At 45.0% G+C, this 15723-nt stretch overlaps 1 protein-coding gene across 1 annotated transcript in view; it reads right to left on the bottom strand.

The window, feature by feature from the left end:
- Positions 1–13614, bottom strand: part of iglon5 (IgLON family member 5) — a 90610-nt gene extending 76996 nt beyond the window's left edge. Inside the window, exon 1 of the mRNA XM_035637737.2 lies at positions 12975–13614. Coding sequence (XP_035493630.1) covers positions 12975–13035 — 61 coding nt within the window. The 5' untranslated portion in view covers positions 13036–13614. The remainder of the gene's footprint in view (positions 1–12974) is intronic.
- Positions 13615–15723: the final 2109 nt, after the last annotated feature.

Consider the following 15723-nt stretch of genomic DNA (forward strand, 5'->3'; position numbering starts at 1 on the left):
CAACATTTGCATATTGTACGATTCGGATACACATCTGATTATGTTGTCTCGCTACCTCTGGCTGGAAGCTCTGCACGGTGAGGACCGCACTTGTGTAAACAAGGCTTTGATTAACTGGTCTTTTCCTCTGACCCCAATCTTAGAAAAGCCCAGATATGCACAAACTCTGCGTTGCTCTACACAGGTAATGTATTGCAAGGTCATCTGTCAACCCTGTGTAATTAACTGGGTGGCCCGAAAATGTGCCTTAAGGATACCATTAACCCATGCTAGCCTAACAAGGCCGTGCAAACACAGACTAAATACGCCGGCAAACACACATCTGTGACTAGAGCGAGTTGGGAGAGAAGGGAGGAAAATCCATTTCATGAATATTGGATTTCATTATGAGGGTGAAAAAACAGCTTTGCTGTGGATCATTCTTTAATGACCCAAAGTCCACATGCATGAATCTTTTATTAGCGGCTGTCTGTTTGATATGGGGGAAGGAATGAGAGAAAAAAAGAGAGGTGGGGGGGGGAACCATTTTCCTGGTGTGTTTTGACGGACCATTAGAGGAGACTTTGGTAGAGCACCTGGATCAGGGACTTTCAAATATCAATCTTTTGGACGGGTAAGTGATCCTGTTGCCGACACAAAAGGAGGTAGTGTGGGGATTCAGATCGCAAACACACCTGTTGTCTTATTCTCTTTTTTATGGAAACCTGCAAAGGAGAAACAGAAAATTTGTGTCGAGATTTTAGTCTTAATTTATTTCTTTGAAAATGTCTGAAAACCTCTCCTCCCTTTCCAAACTGATTTTCATTGATTGGCCAAGAGGTCACACTCCTCACTTTACTCCTCCCCTCTTCTCTCGAGCCACGAGATTCCACCAGCATTCGGTTTTGGTCCAGCCCGGATTTGCACAGACCCAAATTTCTGATCGTACACTTGTATATTTGTTTGGTCTCTTTATTTTGGAAATGGAGATTTGTCAATAAAGCAAACACACTGGAACATGACATCGGTTGATATTAGTCGGCAAAAGACTGCTGAGTGGATCTGTCAACTTTAGTTATGTTGTGACTCTGCTGCTGCTCAGCTCAGGATTTTTGTTGTTACATCAAAGCACATCTGTATTAAATGATACAGGCCATAATATCTGAGAGGGAATATGTGAGAGCAAAAGGCTGGCGTGTGCACGAGATCAAAAGCTTAACGCTGAAAAAATTAAACATATTATTAATCACTTGTAATTACAGTAAATGGCACATTGGTATTTCTTCATTGAATTTTTTTCTCCCCCCAGCAGTTTGAGGGAAAGTTATTGTTATGGAGCTACTTGAAGTCGGTGACTTCAACCAAAGATGCAGGTGGAGTTACACAGGCATGAAATGAAGGTGGCAACGAGCCTGACAGAGCTAATAAATAAAACAACCAACCACAGCCACAAATCTCCATATGGTGTTTCTGTCTCCAAATTCATCCAGAGCGTCGCAGGAGTGGCCTCGCCCCCTCTCCGGCCCAGCCAGTTTACCCTCTGTTACGCGGGGTACTTCTCGCCTTCCACTCCACTTACATGCAGGAGCCATTAGAGATGCTGCCTCCCGCTGACCTTCATACAAACAGGATTAATCATTTCCTCAGAATTTATGCATGACGAATCCATTTCAATGCAGCCCTAACCGTCAGTAACACAGAGTCCAGGGGAAAACTGCGGCGGAAAATATTTATAGGCGTAATTGCAATTTTCGAAAAGGCATGTTTCCCTTGTTCTTCGCTGCTTATCACGGCCAATCCCCTGTTTCATCCCGGGGGAGTTGTGCCCTCTAATACACATGGATCCCTCACTGGCCTGTGCAGCCAAGCTGGAATCACTACAGTCGGTGATCAAACTTGCATCTTTGAAATTAAGTGTTTTTTTCTCACCAGAGAAAAATGGTAAGCAGTAAACGCTTTCACACATTTCTTTTTTGGCACAGGGAAATAAATGATATGAATGTTAACAAATGTGAACATAATGTGTCAAGTTTAATCAAAACACGACATCTGTCTAACTAGGCAATGGACGCCATTTGTGAAGCTAATTCCTGGTTGTAGTTTGGTGTTTATTTTTTTTTTCATGAGTGACTAAAGCCTGGAAAATAATTAAACATCATCAGATGTGTCAACTCTTGGTGGATTTTGATCATGACAATATGATCATATCCTGTTATCGTTCTACTCATTTGTGTTGCAAGCATTAACCCAACTGTAATTGAGAACGAACAAAATTAAATGTGAAGGGTTGTCGACGATGTAATGAACTGAAGTGGAATCCAGAGTTTATATATATATATATATAATTTTTGTAGCAATAAAGTTCATAGAAAAATTGACATACCATATTAGGACATATATATAATATTATATATTATATATTCACAACCATCTGCTGTGATTATTGGAGTATTGGATTGTGTCATTTCTTGATGAGCACAGCATGAGTTAAGTTATCAATATCTATTACACATTCACAGGAAACTGAAAAGGGAGTTATACAGCTTCAACAGTATAGAGTTGTATGGTTCCCCATGTAATCAGGGCAGACACAGAAAGTTGACAACTCTCTAAACTCTTTTTTTTATCACCTAATGTATTTTCCATATCCTAATAGGCAACAAGTTGCCCCAGAAAAAAAAGCAATGAGATGGCCCTTTGGTTTTGCGCTCATGTCTTTGAGTGTCAGCCGAAAGCAGGAAGTGGTAGTGGGTGGCAGGCTTTTACATTATAAGAAAATGTGGTCCTACCGTTATGCTATTCTTTGACTCTGCAAGTTGCTGTCCTGAAACGTTGGAGTTTCAAACACAGCACCCTTTCAAAGTCATTTAGTCTATATTTTGTGCCATCTTTGCTTTTCAGCCTGAGTAGCACGTATAACAGAGAATCTCCGCTCATTTAGAGATCCTTGCTTAGAGAGCGAGAGAATGAAAAGAATCGCTGCACTACATCAAACTGCGCTGTCAAAATGCTGACAGCCGACATCTATGTACTTAATAATAAAAACCTTGCTGTGATGCAAGGAGCAGAAATGAGGCTCTACATGACAGGCAATGGCTAAAGAGCTTCTTGTTCAATAAAAGGCACCAGACGTGTAAGTGCATCATATTCAGCACTTCATACCAAGTTTTGGTGGCATGTTTTAATAAAGTCAAATCTGTTATTTTCAAGAATATGTCATCGTTTCAAACCGTCTGAAATAATTGAACCTTATGGCGAGCCGTCTCACACCATAATTAATCTTCAAATTAAGTCAATACACAAAACCAGTGGAGAAAAAAAGAATTAAAGGATAGTCAATAGCACTAGCAGAATTTCTTCCAACATTTCCTTTCGATATATTAACGATCTGTAAGGCTGGATTGAAATACATGTTTGTTTGTTTTTTTGCTTTCACTTTTTTTTCTTCTGTCCCATTAAAAGGAAGAAAAAAAAATCTCAATAGAAGCCCAATTTCAGAGAGGCTAGAACATGATGGATTCATGAGAGGAGGAGTCACACTGGCCTGCTAAAGAAAACACCTGCATTGTCTGCCCCACATTTGTCATGTCTGATTCATCTGCCTCGCTGCAGTATCCCAATCAATTCTGATTACAGCTGTCAAGCCCCAAAAATAACAAACAAATCTAACTGAAGGCTTGATAATGCAGTTATTTACCATAAATGGGGCAACATGAAGCCGTATAACAAGTGTTGAATTGGGCCGTTCATCTTCTGTGGCTCAAAAATCTGATCTAAATCTTCAATACTGCGGCTCCTGCCCTGACATCGGCCTGATATTGATATATTTTTGTGATTGTCGATTTGCAGAACTGCTTCTTTTTTATATTGAACCTTCAATTTTTTTTTGATTTTGCACTAGTAGCCTCTCATCACTCATGACCAGATTTTACATGTTATTGAGGCATCTCTATCGCAATATCATTTTGGTTTAACCTGTCTATCTGACCAGAAATATTTTTTGCCTTTTAAAAAAATGCAGCACAACAGACTCAGTGGAGTCTGAATAAAGACACTCATTTTGATGTCAACATTTTCCGTTATGGCTCTTGCTGCGTCTCCAAGTACAGCAGTTGCTGTCAGGCGTAGATATTGACTTGTCAGCAAAGGTGTTATATTAGAGTACTGTTGCCCAACATTAAGAAGCTAATTGCCCTTCTCTGACACCTTCATTATTTCTAATAGGAATTTGGAGGTTTGCTTGGCCAGATAAAGGTCACGTCGATACAGCCGGTGCCCCCTTGATGGGGAGAGAGTGTGATGTTCTGCCGCTGTGACAAAGCGATTTCACCGAGTCATTTCCGAAGGGAGGGTTCGCTAAAATGTTTGTTTTGATGTGCTGAACCTATTTGGCGCTCCGGGCGCTTTATTTGACGAGTATATCAAACAAAGCATTAACTCAAAAACACCTGGATGACGGGAAATATCTGGTTCAGGCAGTATTTTTTTTATTTGACACATTTACGTGCAATAACTGCTGCGAATGGGAGTAAACACCAGCGCAACAAGGACGACGAGATGAGAAATCTTTAATCAGAAATTCACATGCATCTCTGGAATGGTATGCATTTTAATGATGACAATCTGGCCAAATTCCTTCATATTATGGCATGCTCTAATACTGACATGATTTTGGAGCACCGCTTTGAAAAGTCTAAAGATACATAAAATGGTGTTTGAGCAGAATTTTGACATTAAATTACACAAGTAATTTAATCACTTGTCCTTCAGTGGATAAAGGAAGGGAATGTGGTTGGAGCACAATTTGAAAACACACCATATCTTTGAAACGTTTTACATAATATCGGAGTTGAATATTACGCAACCACCCCTTTGCAGGTCCAAGCACTTATGGAATTCCACTCACTTGCGTTACAAAAAAACTGGGAACGCAGCACGGGCTTTCAGCGTCATCCAATCTAATTAGTGAAATATCATAACACAATAACACAGCGGCGTCTTCTCCCAAACCACATTAATTGTTCTTATTTTAGCACAGATGTTTGATGAAATCTCACCCAACATCCCACCTAATACAAACGCATCACAGCATTACAAATATGATATTTTGTTATTTTGTCATATCATAAGAAAAGATATGTGATCTTCTGCTTCAAAAAAAATTTGTTTTAACACCCAATACCCTGAGGACACGGAGAAAGAAATCCAAGTCCATATATGGGGCCGAATCCTAAGTGAAATTCTGACTAACAGTCTCTACTGCCGGGATGTCGTGCTTTATATGGCCACTTTGTTTCCAGAAAATCCCACCAGCACCTTTTCGCGGCCGGCGCTGGAGCCACGTGTCGGCGTTAACAGATAGGGAAAATTGAGTAATATCGCTAAAACACAGCATAAGCTCTGAGTGGACGGCGAACACGCAGGCCCTCTCAAGCGTCTGCGTGGCTCGTCTCCGTCTCTCCCCGAATAGCAACACCGACGCGTGTAACGTTGGCATTTGACAGCTGTATGTATACTTGCTGGCAATTCTTAAATGATGTAACCTGTGGATCCTCCGAGCCAGTGGGCACACTACATGAGCGTCTTATTAGAGATGTAACGCTGTGCCGGGATGACTCCCTCGCCAGTGGCACGTCACATTAGCACCAGCTCCTTAATGCCAAGAATATGAGTGACCCTGAAACAATTTGACTGTACACCCCAATGTCACGGAAACAGTTTTTTTTATTGGCAGGATAAACCTGCCATGTTTTTTTTTTATTCAACCAAATCATCTGCCTGCAGAATCAATCCATCTTGATCACTGCCTGTTGCTGGCCTTTGAGTCCCTACTCCCCTCCCCGCCTCACACCATCTGTCTCCTCTTTTTTTTCCTCTCCCTCGCTCCCTCCCAGCAGCGCTCCTTCTATAATTTTTTCATAACTCCTCCATCTCTCGGGCCCCCCCCCCCCCTTGACCCTGCTGCTTCTCGCTCGCGGTATTCAAACATACACACCGCACCCGCCGCATGTAATGTGCATCTTACCGCGGATCAGCTGATGATTGGAGTGTGGATCCACCGACGCCGGCCGCGCCTGACTCACAGCAGCACGTCAGTCCTGCTCATTATCATTTAGAGCCGCTCGCCGCGCAAACTACACACACACCCACGCGGGTCCGTCGCCAACTCCTGACAGGAATTTTGAATTATGTGAAAGTCAAGAAGAGAGCTATTCGTACTATCAGTGTTATGTGGTGTGTCAAAGTCCAAGGGCCCAAACATATCATATGCCTTCTTTTCTTATTTTTTTGTTCCCATAGGAGACAGTGTTGGTATGTGGTGCTCGTTAGCAGACCCCGAGTCGCTTCTCCACCCCTCACTCATTCCTTCTCTCTCTGTCTATTAAAGTCCGGGACACAATTATGCCCATTCTCTGTCTCTCTTTTTCACCCTCCATCTCTCCTGCTCACTGTGAATGAGAATCTGGAACACAATTACCCCTGTTCGCTCTCTCTATCTCTCTTTCTCTCCGCCGTGCACTTCATCCATCCACGCCTCTCTCTATCTCTCTCTCCGCCTCTCATGGCTTCAGGAGCAGTCTGCGAAGGGAGCAGCCACTGAAATATTTATTGATCTGTTTTCCTCAGTTTTATTTATTTCCCTTTCTTCCCTCTTGCCCTGCCTTCCCCTCCGCACAGACCCAGAAACACCTCCAGCGCCGCGAGATGTCAGAGGCGGCGGCGGCGGTGGGGCTGAAAAATCCACAGCATGAAACCATTATTTAGCATTTGTTGCAGCCAGTAGTTTGTACCTGTGTAAACAAAAGAAGAGGCGCCAGGGTGGGATGAAGGCAAATATGAGAACAACAGCGGCATCGGTTACGGCGGGAACAGCAGATGTGGCGCGGAATAAGGCGCGGGACGGGCAGAGTGTTCAGCATATTTTGTTGCCGGGTATCCGCCGCAGGGGGTTGTTGACAGGAAACACCAAGGTGCTGCTCTTTTTAAAGGAAGTTGTACACAACTGCTGGGCTATTGAAGTAGTTGTTGTCATGGCAACAATGCCCTGAGCAATTATGATCACAATGGTAACAGCGATAGAACTGGACTAAATGGATTCACTGATGAATCTGACGTTATCTGTGCATAATTAAAGGGGCTTCCGCGCCTTCGTGCGTCCCCCGTGGTCAATACCCGGGCAGTTAACCGGGAGTTTTGAGGTTACTCCAATGGCGAGCGATGCGGCCGTCACTTGGAACTAATGCGTTTCTCCGGCCTTGTGTTGCGGCACGAATGATTAAACTCCAATGAACACGCGCATAGAGGCGAAAGGATCACAAACACAAGCACACCAGGATGCAAAAAACACACACAGCCGCGTACACAAAGTCCCATCACCAGGCACGGCCTGCATTAGCGCCAAAGCCTTTCCCATTGATTTGCCGGCGAGCTCCTTGTCTTTTGGTAATGAGGACAGGGAGAGAAGCGGGACCCTCGTCCCTCCTGGCTCCCCCAGGACAAGCAGCCTGCACTAATCTGAATTGTGTTTCCAATGATGCTAACTCCCTGGCACACAAAAAAGAGAAGACTAGAAGAAGGAAGAAGAATAGAGGGAAGAAAAATCCCACAGTGCTCTCTTTCTCTCTCCCTCTCTCACATTTCTCTTAAATGCGAAACATCTGCACATTACCAAACAAGAAAAACATCTCTGTTTCTCCCCGACTTTCTACCCATCAGACAGCTCAATCTGCAGTGTGCCTTGGAGCACAAACAGGAGGCCTTTTCCATCTGTTGAGGCACATTCGGCTTTACCTGTTTGAACACCATTGAACAGAAATCAATGAAAGTTATGAATATCCATGCTGACACTGATATATTTGTGAAGATGTCCCACCTTGTCTCCCTCGTGGTTTACTGCTCACACATTCAGCGGGACAATGGCCTGAAATTCAACTTCCCAGTGGCCAAAGTGAAGGTAATATTCCTTGGTGTATTTATGCATACGTTTATTTCCCGGCGAACGTGTGGGCGGGAGTGCGTCTGTGCATATGGGGTTTGGGTGCGTGCGCCGGCGTGGGCTGATGGTTGGTGTGAGCACATGAGCCACCACTCATTCCTGCTTCTGCAGCCACTCTGCAGCCACTCTGCTCCCTCTTGAGTGATCCTTCCCCTACACTAAATAAAACATAACCCTCTCTCATTCGTTACAGTGAGAACTCACGGCTCATATTTATATTCACACACCTCGGACCCGACACAGGCCTCATATGCTGGGACTGGGACACAGGGAGGACGAGGGGAGGTTGTAACGAAGCGAATTACCACAGTAATTAAACACAGTATAACTACCTGTCCTAAGTTGAAAGCGGCCCCAGCTCCTTTCCATTACACTGAACTCCATATATTAACTGTAATTATAATTGCTAACAAGCCTTGCTGTAATCATTATTTATGACACTGGCACTATGTGTAAGTCCCCCCCCCCCTCCCCCCAAACCAATATGTGAGGACCAGTGAAGTGTTTATCAAAACCGACAGGAGAAATCTCAAGGGCAGCGGATTGGTGCTGCGTCCGCCTATCGTCCACGGCACAACACTGTGGCTAACCTCTCAAAGGATTTGAACCCGTGACCTCTGGGGTCGACACTCTGACCAGATACAGTGGCTGCTAACGCGAGATATGAGATGCGGTGCTCAGCTTCAGCCTGGCGGGTTGTTGGGGTCACCAGCTCACAGGTTATAGATCTCTGTCTGGCCCTCGTAATTGGAAATGCTGCAAACCCACAGATTGAGGGCACAGTGATGAATACGACAGAAAATTATTCTCTGTTCTGGTCATTTGGTTTTGCTGATACCTTCCGACACCCACATAAAGTCTTTAAACTGCTTCTTTTAGAGAGGAGGTACAGACTTCCCAGAGCAGGGTGCAATAGGTTCAACATTAATTTTTTTCCTGCAATTACATCACCTGACTTACACTCAGTTACCAAAAAGACAGTCCCAGTTTTATTACCCAATTGTCCGTGTGCCTATATTTTTTTCCACTTGTCCTTAACTGGCTATGGTGGGTTTCTTTTTGCCACGCTGCCGGCCAATTCTTCTTATGGGATGATAAAGACTGATTGTACTTTACAGTACTTTACGGTCTTCAGGTTGGTGTTTTCCTTTTGATATTTAGATTCTCAGCCATTAATCAGGTTTTCACAACAACCCCAAATTCAACCATTAATTTCCCATCACACATATTTTCTATCTCCTTTGGTTCTGGGTCGAAGCACAGTGCCATTTTCTTGAGGGAGTATCTTGGCTCCACTATACAGTATGTGGGGAATAGATGATGCACTGCACCATAGGCCACCACACACCAGCAAGAGACGAAGAAACAAAGTGAAACCCAGGAGGAAAAACATTCAGACCACAGACCCACTCCAGGCTGGTTAAACCTCCAACCCTTGTCTCCGGGGCTCTTGAGACCAAATCCAGACCCACTCCAACACTGGCAGATAGATAAAACCTGCCAAAATGGCAGAGCATTTCTAAGCCAAACATGGAGCACAACAGCACACAGAAAAACACGGATATCAAAGGAGGGGAGAAAAAAGCAGGGGCCCCTCCAGAATAGGAGCGCAAGGCATCTGTTGATGCTGGCATCTCCTTTCTCTTCATCCACAAGCCAAGGCTGGTGATCCAGTTCAGTGTGTGTCCGTGTGTGTGTCCGTGTGTCAGTGAGGGGGCAGGGAAAAGGGAGGTTGGCTACATGCTAACATGTGCAATGCGCACTGACCCCACTTGGCCCCCATATGTTGCTGAAACAAGAAGAATGGTGGGCTACAAAGCGACCCTGCCTGTTTTCACCTGTGTTCCTGCCCTGTACACTTCCTCTTCCAGATCCTTCATGACAGCAGCGCACGTCGGTGGAAAGAACCATCTGTTGGATCGTTTTAACATTAGCGACATATATACTGTATGTGCCGTCCAGTGTGACATTGGATTTTGCTGCAGTAACTGCATTATTGGATTTCTGGATGGCAGAAATATGTTAAATCAAGTGTTAAAGGTGACATAATGCTCATATTCAGGTTCATACTGTTAATTTGGGTTAACACTTAAAAAGGTTTACATGCTCTAATGTTCAGAAAAGGCATCAGAGTTCTCACACTGCCCATTCCTGCAGCTTCTCTTTTCACCCTCTGTCTAAAACGCCTGGATGTATTTAATCCCCGCCTCCCGATAAACCCCAGTCTGCTCTGATTCGCCAGCTGGCCCAGTCTGTTGGTATTGGTCAACCGCTTTCAAAATGTGTAGGAAATGTTACTCCTCTTCCCCAGAGAAGTGGACATACTCAGATCACAGGTAGGGTTACCCCAGAAGGGTCCAACTGTGACATCACAGTGGGAGAGAAATCTGAACTAGTTGTTCAGAGCCGGGCTGTAGGATTTAGCCATCCCACAAAAAACAACAGGGTGGTCTTTTTTCACAGTCTGTGGGCCAGCAGGCACCAGATACTCCAAATGTATGTGCACAAACACTGAAAAAATGAACATAATATTCTCTGAGATATAACCTTAGACGCCCTTTGACCTATGTTAACAGAGCCAATTTCTCTTGTCAACTTCATTTCTCATTGAATCAGTGACGACACTGTTGCCATGATCAGATCTCGCAGGTCTGTGTCACAACAGAAATCCCTTTAGCGAAGAGTAAATTGCTCAATTTCTAGGGCATGAGGAAAACAGCTAAGCCTTGCAGCGTCTGGTCTCGTAGATGAAACAGCTTTTGCTTAATTGCAGACAGCTTGTTTGAGATATATATATAGATATTTTTTACTGTATGTATGAGTGGGCACTTGGCCATCCACCCTCATTGAGTTACGGGTCTCAGACATTTTAAGTAAAAAAAGAGAGAGTAAATGAAGAAGGGAAAGGTATGTTGGCATGCCAGCAGCTGACATCACACATGTGGTTATGCTTTTGTGCATCCAAAGATGCAGCTGGTAGGCTACCTCCAAATGGCCGAATGGTGTTTCACAGCACAGGAAAGGCCCGTTTTCAACCTGCTACGCATTCGACTGCATTCGTAACGCATTACCTTGTTTCTGAAGGTATTAAAAGATAAAACGGCGCTCTCTCTTCATGTCTATTTGTCATGCATAATGTGAAGTGGCTAAAATGAGTGATAATCACTGTCGGGAGGGAAGAAAAATCTCCAGATGAATAAAATACTGTAGAGGCCATAAAAGTCATTCAGAGGAATTTGTATTGTACATCATTAACCAGCAATAATAACTCACAAACAATCTGCTGAACAGTGGTGGTGACGCATTTATTCAACCACATAACACGCACAGCCTGACTCTCAGTGGCACAGATGAAAAATGAAAAAGGATTTTTTCCACTGCTGCATGATTTATCAAGCGGCGGATGGTGCCCTTTTAACAGTCATGTTCTAACCTTTTATAATGCATGCCTTCCACCTTAAAAATATGGACGTGTTGCCGAACGGGCGAGAGTCCTCGGCGGGCGAGAGTCCATCTCCGAGATGAATCGGATTCACATGTGCTGCAATGTGCACACGAGTCACGTCAATATCCAATCACTCCACGATTGCGGCTCGCATGATTGGTAACACCTTCGCTTTGCAAATATACCACAGGTTAGAATGTTCAGGGGGCTGGAAGCTGAGGGGGAGACGTGGTTTTTGCGGGGTTGGAGCCGAGACGATTGTGTTTGTGTGCGTCCTGCGGGGCTGTCCGTCTGCTCTCGGCCTGCTGCGGAGAGAGGAGGCTCGCTGTGGCAGGCCAACCGTGACCAGCTGGGCTCTCCTGCCCAAAAGGCAGTGTTGAGCAGGAGGCTATAGCCCGTCTGCGTCTGCAGGGCTGTTAACCTCACGTCTTATTGCACTGACACATCAATTATTGTTATTAAGGGGCTGGAGTAATTTATTTATATACTGATTTCCCACAGGATGAAGGCAGCACTAATTGAGCCAGGTATGTGTGTGTGTGTGTGTGTGTGTGTGTGTGTGTGTGTGTGAGTGTTCATGCTAGATATGCTGCATGGTGGGAATGCCATGTATTATATAAGGTGGGACATCCCGCAGCATGGTGTTATTATTAAAGGTTGACATGATGAAAAATAGGTTGATGACTTGAAATATTCCCTGGTCAGTGTTTTTCCTACAACAACAACATACCTTCGTTGACTGCCGGTGCTATTCATAACGAAGCAGTTTGAATCCGAATCTAATGATTGTGCAAGTTCTCTTTTTTTACGCGGTTTGAGGTTTTACTATAAAAACTGGAGACATTTCAGAGCAGATGAATGAAGCGTGTTTGTGTTTTATGCCAGTAACAAAATAGAGAGACTAATCAGTCAGTTTATACCCCCACCCCAACCCAACACCCCCACCCCCCAAATATCCATCAATCACCATTTACTTCTCTCGTCCTCTCTTGACCTTGGTTTTGAAGAGAGAGAGAGAACAAAACAACGTCTTGCTCTCCTGTGTATGTCGTCCCCCCGCCCCCGCACTGTTGGTGTGCGTGGGATACCGGACCCTACACATCACGCAACGGAATGTTCACAGAAAGACTGGGGATGGGGGTCTATTTTTTTATTTATTTCATCCCATAGTAAACAGCTTGACATGCATCACTCGTTGCTTACACACCGAACCACGAGGTTGGCTCGGAAATGAACCTGGCGCTGCGCTCGCACGCACGCGCCGCTCACGCACACGGTGTCTCTCTATTCCTCTCCATCTCTCTCTCTCTCTCTCTCTCTCTCTCTTTTTCTTCTATCCATCAGCGGGAGCAAATGGAAAGATGGAGCGCAGTGGCACCGCGGACGCGCGTGATTCACAGGCAGGTATAGACCCCCATCGCCCCCCCTTTCCTTCATCATTAGTATTCACCTCCACAAGCGTTTTTTCAGAAAATGAAAGGCGAAGATGCGTGCGTACTGAGACGCAGCGGCGCGGCCGTCAGCGGGCCGGTAAAGTAGCTCGTAGGAACTTACCCTTCGACAGCAGAGCCAGGATCACACCAGCGAACGCGTTCCACAAGAGGGGGCAGCCCATGATGGAGTTCTGATTGATTTCCTGCTTGTTATTGCAGCCAGATGCCTCGGTATTCCTCCTTTATCGAGCCGTCGCGGGCGATCGGTGCGTAAGAAGCGACCCGGTGGATGAATGTCAACGGCAATAGTCCAACGTTTCTACATGTGACTGGACGAAAGCATCCGTCTCTTTATCCACCTGACTTTTTTCTCCTTTCTGATGACTCCCGTTGGACAGATAGAGGCGAGGGGGGTAGTGGGGGGTGGGGGGTGGGGGGCTGTTTATCTTCTCCCGTGTAGAATCTCTGAACCAGAAAAAATATCGGAGCAGAAAAAAACAAATATCCAAGACACTTTGTTGCTGTCTTTAAGAAAGGAGAGACATCAGAAAATGCACGACTAGAGAAAGATTTTACCTGTCCAATGACTTCACGGAAAATAAAAATGTTTCTGAAGAGGGAGAGCAGGATGGAGTCTGTGCGTCCTGACCAGCCGCGAATCGCCACTTGTGCCTCGACCAGCCTGCGCCCGTGTGTCTCTGTTGGTATGCAGCGCGTCTCGTCGCTCCGCACTCGGTGCGTCGCAGGCAGCAACACTGGATGCAAGGCGCACAAGAAAGGAGCGCGATTGACAGCTCAAGGAGAGCCTCTTCGCCCAATCCGCGTCCCCAAGGAAGGAGGCGGGATATACGATTGCGCCCATGTCCCGCTCGGAGAGGCTGGCCAAGGAGCGTCGCCGGCCAATCGTGGGGCGCGCGGTGGGCGGGCAGAGCGAAGAGGCGACGCACAGCGCGGTGATAATGCAATGTGATTTATAGCCAGTCCGGTGTTGCTGCAGTACTCGGAGAAAAACAGTCCACAGGGGGACAGGCGGGCATAATAACTACAGGGACAGAGGTAGTGGGTGAGTGGGGGGGCAGCAGGAGCCATATGGACTCCAGCGCACAGGTTTCTGGTGAAGCTTCTGTTGAGCAGATGTTACTCAATTGCCCAAAATGAATATTGTCAGATCAGAGGAGGAGCAGCTTGTAGAGTGAGTGAGAAACCTGCCCACATATATGTATGATGTATAGAGTAGGGTGAGCAGGGAGGATGGGAAAAAACTTAAATTTATGAGAGCGGTGATAACAAATCCAGATGCTTCCGTAAAAGGGAACAAGGGCTCACACTGAAAATGAGTGATTTGTTAGTTGATGTGTTGTCTCCAGGATGGGTTTTGTTTTCCATTAGATGTTCACTGCTAACTTATGGAGGCGAAAATATGAGCTTTATTTCTGCTTCCCAAGTAAATGTTTTTTGTTGAACTTTTCTTGTCTGCCGAGCTCTCTAAGCGCTTTACTATGGGGGGAGGAGGTGGAGACCGAAGATATAATAGCATTTTTTACAGGATTGCTTGCAGTCTGCGACCGCGACGATATAGTATTTAAGCGCATTCGAACTGTTGTCGAGTGCTGAAGCGCCTGAAGTCCACGATGCCGGTAGTAATACCTTACTGATATTATAGTGGCAGCGGAAATTAACTAAATGAACCGGTTCATTCTTTTTCTCCACTCAAACAGAGAGACTGGATCGACAACACGGCGACATCAGGCGCCCTCCCGTCTACAGATCAATAATTGTCAAGTAAAGGTTGACGCAGCCCACGTAGGTGAAGAAGACATCCAAAATTTTCTGTTGCGCTCTCTAAGTTGCGTTGGATGTGGAACCGAATGTAAACAATACAACAAAGACATGAACCTGTGAACTGTGTGATAACTGTGTGATAACTGGCATGGTGACCTCATCATTGGGCTTGGAAGCTAGAAGCCCGAGACAGACACTGGCTACCACACAAGAAGCTAGGAAACTTGAGGGGGGAGGAGGAAAATATGCATATACTTCCCTAAGATCTGTCAGTTCATTGCAGACATCTTGCATCATATCAGTGGACCCCTCAGTCAGAAACACAACCGGGTCCCTCTTTTGCAGTGTTTCCTGTATGCCTGAATTCATAATTTACCGATGAACTGTTCCACTTTTGATTGATAAACTTGTGTCTTTATCCTCCGCGTAGCCAATCAATGCTTTATTACTGCTGCGTGCATGAGTAATAAAGCACCGCCTGCTGATTTATGGTTTTTGGATATTATTAGAATAAACACAGCGGAAGGATAATCTGACTGCTTACATGCGCCAGATGAAAGATGGAGGAGGATGAATGGGCGAAACCCCAGGCCTGATTAATGGGTCAGCCAATCAAAAGTCCAGCGTTAGTTATTTACAGTGTGAAATTTGTTTGTAAATAGCTATTAGTCACAATTAATTTGATTTGACACATTGGAGTGAGTCATGTTCGGATTGTTAACCTCCGGCTCATGACACCCTTCTTTTACTGTTACTTTCAGATGTGTAGCTTGATGCAGAATTTATGATAGATAGATAGATAGATAGATAGATGGATTCCTGAATAAAGAGAGACAGGCTTAGACCAAACACAAAGCAAATTTTTGCGCTTCCTTTTTTTTGCAAGTGTGGCCACAGGATAATTTGTGTTTACTCAAATTACTCACATAAATAAAAAATAATTTCATCCTCAATTTGTGATACAACATAAGGGCGTCGGACGCAGACTTCAGTGACATCGTGAGAAGCTTTCGCTCGAGTTTGAATTCGCGAAAGACGAGTTTGTGTCCTTCCACATCTCAGCATTGTCTTTATACGCAATCTCATCT

Source organism: Scophthalmus maximus, chromosome 1 (assembly GCF_022379125.1).
Source record: "Scophthalmus maximus strain ysfricsl-2021 chromosome 1, ASM2237912v1, whole genome shotgun sequence".
In the NCBI taxonomy this organism is placed as follows: Eukaryota; Metazoa; Chordata; class Actinopteri; order Pleuronectiformes; family Scophthalmidae; genus Scophthalmus; species Scophthalmus maximus.